Source organism: Pan troglodytes, chromosome 5, assembly GCF_028858775.2.
Source record: "Pan troglodytes isolate AG18354 chromosome 5, NHGRI_mPanTro3-v2.0_pri, whole genome shotgun sequence".
NCBI lineage: Eukaryota > Metazoa > Chordata > Mammalia > Primates > Hominidae > Pan > Pan troglodytes.
In genome coordinates, this window is record NC_072403.2 from 36,256,915 (window position 1) to 36,264,237 (window position 7,323).

At 45.2% G+C, this 7,323-nt stretch overlaps 1 protein-coding gene across 3 annotated transcripts; it reads left to right on the plus strand.

The window, feature by feature from the left end:
- Positions 1-1,392: 1,392 nt before the first annotated feature.
- On the plus strand, positions 1,393-3,129 carry RPP21 (ribonuclease P/MRP subunit p21). 3 transcript variants are annotated; one of them, XM_054686673.2, is made up of 5 exons: positions 1,393-1,503; positions 1,573-1,673; positions 1,766-1,848; positions 2,706-2,838; positions 2,987-3,129. In XM_054686673.2, exons 1-5 carry the CDS (start codon positions 1,447-1,449, stop codon positions 3,045-3,047), a joined length of 435 nt encoding a protein of 144 aa, XP_054542648.1. In that variant the 5' UTR covers positions 1,393-1,446; the 3' UTR covers positions 3,048-3,129. The 3 variants fall into 3 exon arrangements, with proteins under 3 accessions (XP_054542648.1, XP_003311207.4, XP_054542647.1); XM_003311159.6 differs by having other exon boundaries at positions 2,706-2,831; XM_054686672.2 differs by having other exon boundaries at positions 1,397-1,673; positions 2,706-2,831.
- Positions 3,130-7,323: the final 4,194 nt, after the last annotated feature.

Genomic DNA, 7,323 nt, shown 5'->3' on the forward strand with positions numbered 1-7,323 from the left:
TCTCTGTGTTGTGTGGTAATTTGGTGACAGCCTTGTACTGATGTGTAAGAATCACTGGGTGTTAGACATGCATGTTCCTGGGTCTCACCCTTAGTGGTTAGTCGAGGTCTGGGGTGGGCCGGACATCTACATTTTATTTATTTATTTATGAACAGAGTCTCGTTCTGTCGCCCAGGCTGGAGTGCAGTGGTGATCTCAGCTCACTGCACCCTCCGCCTCCCAGGTTCAAGCAATTCTCCTGCCTCAGCCTCCAGAGTAGCTGGGACTACTATGGACTATAGCCATGCACCACCACACCCGGCTAATTTTAGTGGAGACAGGGTTTTGCCATGTTGGACAGGCTGGTTTCGAACTCCTGAACTCAAGTAATCTACCTGCCTCAGCCACTCAAAGTGCTAGGATTACAGGTGTGAGCCCCCGTGCCCAGCCTACATCTACATTTTAAACACACCACTCTTATTTGAGTCCGAGAACCCTTGTGAAACTAGTTCCAGAGGAGGTTTCAGCCATGTCCTTCCTCCCAGCTGGAGCCCTGCTTGTCTGTCCCCGCCTGGCACTGGGTCTGAAATTGGGGAGAAGTCATCCTCTCCTGACTTATGCTGCCCTCCCCATCTCAGGGTTCATTGATCTTCTACCCCTCCAATTCATGTCCCTCTGCTTCTGACTTCAGTAACTGATAGTCACTATGAGTCACAGGACACCAGACAGAAGAACTGGAAGATAGAAGAGGTCAGAGGGAGGGGTGTGAGGTGAATGTCAGTGTGGGGAGTGGGGTGAAGTTTCAGGGGCAGGGGATGCTGTTGACAGATTTCTGTGCTGTACCTAAGCCTAGGAGTTAGAAACCATTCACTCAGAAAGTGAGGATCACCTATTGTGTGTCCAGCACTGCATAACAGGAAGTGTGTTTCTTTGGAAGGTGGAATAGTAGGAGTAAACTGTGCTTTCTGAGGACCGGGAGTCCTTTTCCCTCCCTCCAGCATCCTCATGATCCTTCCCACTTTCACCCCCACTGGCACCAGTGCTTTTTTTTAATGTATTACCTCTGTGCCTTCCGTCTGTAGATCTTACAGGCATCTGCCTCGGACCTCAGGAGAGTAGGGCAGAAGCTCTAGCTGGGTATAAATTGCACATAACCATCTCCCCAACCTAGCTACATAAAGAGACCAGCCTTCTGTCCCGAAAATGGCCGATTTAAGATCCTCACCTCCGCTAGGTCTCTAGGTGATATAATTGGTCATGAGCTTGAGGAAGACAAAAGCACTGAAAATTCATAAAGGGACCCTGGGCATGGATTGCTGGGGTTGTGTTTAGAAACCGATGAGTTTGTGAGGCCTCCGGGAGGCTCCCGAGGGCGCGGGGACTACGTTTCCCAGGAGGCCTCGCGCGGACGCCCGGGCGGGGCTGTGCGAGGGGTGGGGCTGCGGGAGGCCCTGGAGCGCGGCAGTGATGGCGGGGCCGGTGAAGGACCGCGAGGCCTTCCAGAGGCTCAACTTCCTGTACCAGGTGAGTCTGCGACAAGGGCCCCACGGGGACGGTGCTCGGCGTCCCAGAGTGACTGCTCCCTTCCCGCAGGCCGCCCATTGTGTCCTTGCCCAGGACCCCGAGAACCAGGCGCTGGCGAGGTTTTACTGCTACACTGAGAGGACCATTGCGAAGCGGCTCGTCTTGCGGCGGTGAGACAGCCACGGGGCGGGCGGCGGGCGGGACGCGGGAGGAACGCGAGAGGGAGCGCGGGCGCCAGACCACTATCCTCCTCCGCCCCCAGGGATCCCTCGGTGAAGAGGACTCTTTGTCGAGGCTGCTCTTCCCTCCTCGTCCCAGGCCTCACCTGCACCCAGCGCCAGAGACGTGAGTGCTCCAACGGAGGTGGAAGACTGTGGAGCGTTGGGGGCGCGGAGGGGGGCGGGGTGGGGGGCGGGCACTGGAGGCCAACAGCGCCTTTCTCACTGTAGATGGATGTTGGGTGTGGGATTCGCAGGAGTCTTCCTTCTTCGGGTTTGGATTAAGTTCCTAACGCCACTTGCACAAACTAGGGTTTGGGCTCGGCTTTTTTTTTTTTTTTCTTCCAGTGTGGGCAATAAATAATAACTTTTAAGAGGCAACCCCACCCATGCACAATAATAGATGTTATTCGGCTTTGTGGAGGACGATTCCCATCACCATTCATTTATTAAGCAAATACTTATTTTCTAAAATGTGTCAGGTACTGTGCTAGATTCATTATTCTCATTGAAATTACGGTCTGATGGGACAGACTAAGAAACAAAATGGTGTAGAAAAAGATTAACTGGGGGAGTAGAATGCTCACTTACTCATGCCAGTGGTGGCGAAGTTTATGATAAGCAAAGGGAGTGAGAGATGGAAATTCTAGGCATGTGTGCAGACTCTGAGACAAGAGAGCTTGTGGTGCTGTCAAAGAAATGAGAGTGCAGGAGGCTGGAGTTTGAGGTAGGAGGGCAAGACATGAGACTGGAGAGGGAAACAGGCCAGTTCTTGAAGTCTTGTTAGGGAGTTTGAACTTTATCTTAAAGAGTTCCAGGAAATCGATGGAGCTTATGCCGAGGCGTGACACCATCAAATGTACATTCAAATTGGGGGTGTGGTGGGGGAGCGGGGATACCTACTGAAAAACACTGGAGGCAAAACTGGCAGCAAGAGACCGTTACTTCTAAACGTGGACAGTCTTTTTCCCATGTTCACCCTAGGCTGCAGGGGACAGCGCTGGACCGTACAGACCTGCCTAACATGCCAGCGCAGCCAACGCTTCCTCAATGATCCCGGGCATTTACTCTGGGGAGACAGGCCTGAGGCCCAGCTCGGGAGCCAAGCAGGTGAGAGGTGAGGGAGAAAATGGAGGACACCCCAGAGGATAGGGACAATGGAGAACGTAGAGTGAAGAGGACACATGGACAGGTTCTGGGTTGGTGTGAGAAGTACCACAGTCAGAAAACTAATTCTGTTTCTCTGATTCTGCTCATTTACTCAGATTCCAAACCACTACAACCCTTGCCAAACACAGCCCACTCCATTTCAGACCGCCTCCCTGAGGAGAAAATGCAGACTCAGGGTTCCAGTAACCAGTGATGGATTCACCCCATCTCCCAAATAAAGTTTACTTGTTTTACATTCCATGATTCTGTTCTGTGGGTATTTCAACTCTTAATTCCATTTTCTTCTGTTTCTGTCTGTGTTTCTTGGTCACCTTTGTAATCCCACCATGCAGGGAGATCGTGATTTCCATAGACCACTTGGCCTCACTCAGCAGCTTGCATTTCCAAGGCCGTGGCCCCAGTTCCCTATCAATGTCCTGAGCCACCTTAGGGCATTCCGTGTTTGGGCAGCCATAATTGCTGACTGAAGAGCTAGAGAGAATGATGCCACTGCTGCTGTTTTTAAACAAGGGGAGAAATATGGGGCAGCGGAGAGTGTTTGTATCCTCTAGGCCCACTCATAGTCAGAAAAGACTCAGGTCTTTTCCCATTCTCAAAGTTGTCTTTAATAAAATTCTGATAAAGGAAATGGCGCAAACCTGAACTAACAAAGTCAAAGATGTTAACAAAGGACACCGACAGACATTTTGCAATTATGTCCCATAGGTAAACTCTCAGAGTTTTCTTAAGAATAAACAACTAAAATGTTTTCTTCGATATCCCTAGAAAGCCTACTGAAGTACAGAATTCCTAGACTGACCTTTTTGCTAAATGCCAGCTAATAAGTTTATGCCAAAAGCATACAAACAAAATTTACTACTTCCAGAATGCAGTTTTCTTTTATTTCTCTTATAAACCCTGTGTTTGCTTATCGATAACTGTATAAAAAAATCACTTCATCATGTTGGAGCTTAAAACATAATGATTTATTATTTCCTCTGGTTCTGTGAACTAGGAATTCTGAAAGACTTTGGCTGGGTGGTTCTCCTGTTACATATGAAATCAGCTTACATAGCTGCATTTAGCTGGTATCTCGTAGATGGTCTGGAAGACCCAAGAAATTTCACTCACGTGTTTAGCACCTCATTGCTTCTCCAAGTAGCCTTGCTCCCTCGCTAGCTTTGATGTTCTCACAGCATGGCTGTCTCAGGGTAGTTGTATGTCTTACATCCCCTCTGGCTTCTACAAAAGCATCCCAATATGTAAGTGTTTGGCTGGATGCTGTGGCTCACACCTGTGATCCCAGCACTTTGTGAGGCCGAGGCAGGCGGATCACTTGAGTTCAGGAGTTTGAGACCAGCCCGGACAACATGGTGGAACCCTGTCTGTACTTAAAATACAAAAAAATTAGCAGGGCGTGGTAGCAGGCACCTGTAATTCCAGCTACTCGGGAGGCTAAGGCAGGAGAATCACCTGAACCCAGGAGGCAGAGTTGCAGTGGGCCAAGATCGCGCCACTGCATTCCAGCCTGTGTGACAGAGTGAGACTGTCTCAAAAAAAAAAAAAAGTGTTTATCGAGCCTCTGTTGGGGTCACACTTGCTAATGTTCCCTTGGCCAAAGCAAGGCACAGTGCCAATGCCAGATTCAATGTGGAAGGGGCTACACTGGAGTTTGAACGCTGGGAGGTTCATTAGTTCCCTGGGGATCACCAGTGTAACAATCTACCACAGGGGTCCCCAAACCCCAGGCCCTGTGGACTGGTACTGGGCTGTGTCCTGTTAGGAACCAGGCTGCCTAGTAGGAGGTGAGCAGTGGTGGAAGGGAGGGATGGGCCAGCATTACTGCCTGAGTAATCAGTGGCAGCATTAGATTCACATAGGAGCATGAACCCTACTGTGAACTGCGCATGCAAGGGATCTGGGTTGCATGCTCCTTATCATAATCTAATTGCTGATGATCTGGGGTGAAATAGTTTCATCCCAGAACCATACCCTTCCTGCTCCATGGAAAAATTGCCTTTCACAAAACCAGTCCCTGGTTAACCCATCCCTAGTGCCAAAAAGGTTGGGGATCACTCATCTACCACATTCTTGTTTTGCCTTTGTCCCTGACTTGGTCTCTCCACTGCCTCCTTCACATGTCAGTAAATTATTTGCGTAGAAAATACTAAACAGTGTACATGTAAGTAAATGTTTCTGAGTTATCCTTTGACAATTTATTTCTGGAAATAGTGCCTACCTGGGTCAACTTTCAGTCCAACAAAAATGTGTAGCCTGAAAGTAACACCTCGTGCATACCTGGGTCCTTTGCATCCTCAGCTCACCTTCCATGGCTCCTCCAGTAAGTTTAATTTGGGATGACTGAGCTCGACTCTTGCACACTTAATCTGATCTTTGGCTAAGTTTGTCTTGAGTGTGTTATGATTGCACATGACTGAACATGTCTACAGTGGGATAGCAGTGGGGAAACTGAGTTTTGATTTCATGGCTCAGTCACCAAGTGATTCCTCTCATGTGGGAGATCATGGGAATCAGGTCCCAGTCAGGATGAGCGGCAGACAAAACAGTATCTGGAATCTGGTTCACTTGTGAGTCTCTGTGGTTTCTTTATTTGTTGTGGGTTTCTATCAATATATAACTCTAAAGATCACAGCCCTCTTCCTCTTTCCACAGCCCTCTTCCTCTTTCCTTTTTCATGTTTAATTATAAATATATGATTACATATATAACATTTATATTCTATACATTGATACATGATTCTATGTATTAATACAGATACATCATAAAGATATATAATGTGATAGTGGCATATTATATGCAAAAATGGATTTCCTAGATGAAAGATGAAAATAAACTGAATCCCTGGAATGCAGTAGCTTTCTCAAGTGTTTCTAGCAGTTCAGTAACTCAAAATTTATGCCCTTTTAGGACTCTAAATAAAATTAAAGGAGAGAGAAGAAACTTAGGTTATTCAAATCGAATCAAGAGATGAGGTCTTCCAGTAACCATAGAAACTACGCCTTAGTCACTCCCTGAACATTAAGTTCATTTAGCACTTTCAAAACTAGTGAAAACCAGTATCATTATTGTCAGGAGGCAAAAGAGAGAAGGATTGAGAGACTGTTATTTTGAATTCAAGTAGCAAAAACGTTAGAAAAGACAGGTCTTGGACATTGAGGAATCTGAGTTATTGTCACCATAATAAATCAGTGTGTATCTCTAATTTAAAACAATTATATCACTATGAAGATAGTGCCTATGCTTAGTAACTGCTTAATAAATTTTCAAAACTATTTTGAAATATAGATTCACTGGAAGCTGCAAAGAGCATACTGAAATGTCCCCTACATCCTCACCCAGTGCCCCCCAGTGGTTCCTCTTTTTATTGTGGTAAAATATACTTAACTTAAAATGTATCATTTTAGCCATTTTAAAGTGTACAATTCAGTGGCATTAAGTACATTTGCAATATTATACAATCACCACCACTATTTAGTTCCAGATCTTTGTCATCATCCCAAACAGAAACCTGTTTCCATTAAACAGTCACTTCCAGTTTTTCCCTATTCCAGCCCTTAGCAACCACTAATCTGTTTCTGCCTTTACGGATTTGTCTATTCTGTATATTTCATATAAATGGAATCATACAATTTGTAGCTTATTGTGTCTGATTTCTTTCACTTAGCATAATGTTTTCAGGGTTCATCCGTGCTGTAGCAAATGTCAGTATTTCATTCCTTTGTATGGCTGAATAGTAGCCGATTATATGGATATACCACATTTTGTTTATCCATTCAGCCATCAATGGACACTTCCATTATTTCTGCTTTTTGGCTATTGTGAACAGTGCTGCTATGAACATTTGTGTACAAGGTTCTGTTTCAGTATCTGTTTTTAATTTTTTTGTTGGAGGATATAGGTGCGGTTCGTTTGATAGTTTTATATTTTAACTTTTTGAGGAACTACCAAACTGCTCTTCATGGCTGCTGCACCATTTTGCACTCCCACCAGCAATGCACATGGTTCTAATTTCTCTCCATCCTAATCTACACTTACTTTCAGTTTGTTTTGTTGTTTATTATAGCCATCCTATAATACATTCTAGTGGGTATAAAACCGCTAGAAGTCAATCCAAAACACTAGACAAAAACCACAAAACCTCTTTGTGGTTTTGATATACAGTTCTCTAATTAATGATGTTGAGCATCTTATCATGTGTTTGTTGGCTATTTGTATATTTTCTTTGGGAAAAGGTCCTTTCAAGACCTTTGCCCATTTAAAAAAAATAGGTTGCCTTTATGTTTTGAGTTTTAGGAATTCTTTATACATTCTGAATACTAGACCCTTATCAGATATATGATTTGCAAACATTTTCTTTCATTCCGTGGATTGTCTTTTCACTCTCTTGATAGTATATTTTGATGTATAAAAGCTTTTAATTTTCATGATCTTG

Bases quoted from the DNA above. Each gene is read 5' to 3' on its own strand.
- RPP21 (XM_054686672.2), top strand. From the start codon at position 1,447: ATGGCGGGGCCGGTGAAGGACCGCGAGGCCTTCCAGAGGCTCAACTTC. The intron at 1,674-1,765 runs GTGAGACAGCCA...CTCCGCCCCCAG, and splicing joins AAGCGGCTCGTCTTGCGGCG to GGATCCCTCGGTGAAGAGGA. The intron at 1,849-2,705 runs GTGAGTGCTCCA...TGTTCACCCTAG, and splicing joins CTGCACCCAGCGCCAGAGAC to GCTGCAGGGGACAGCGCTGG.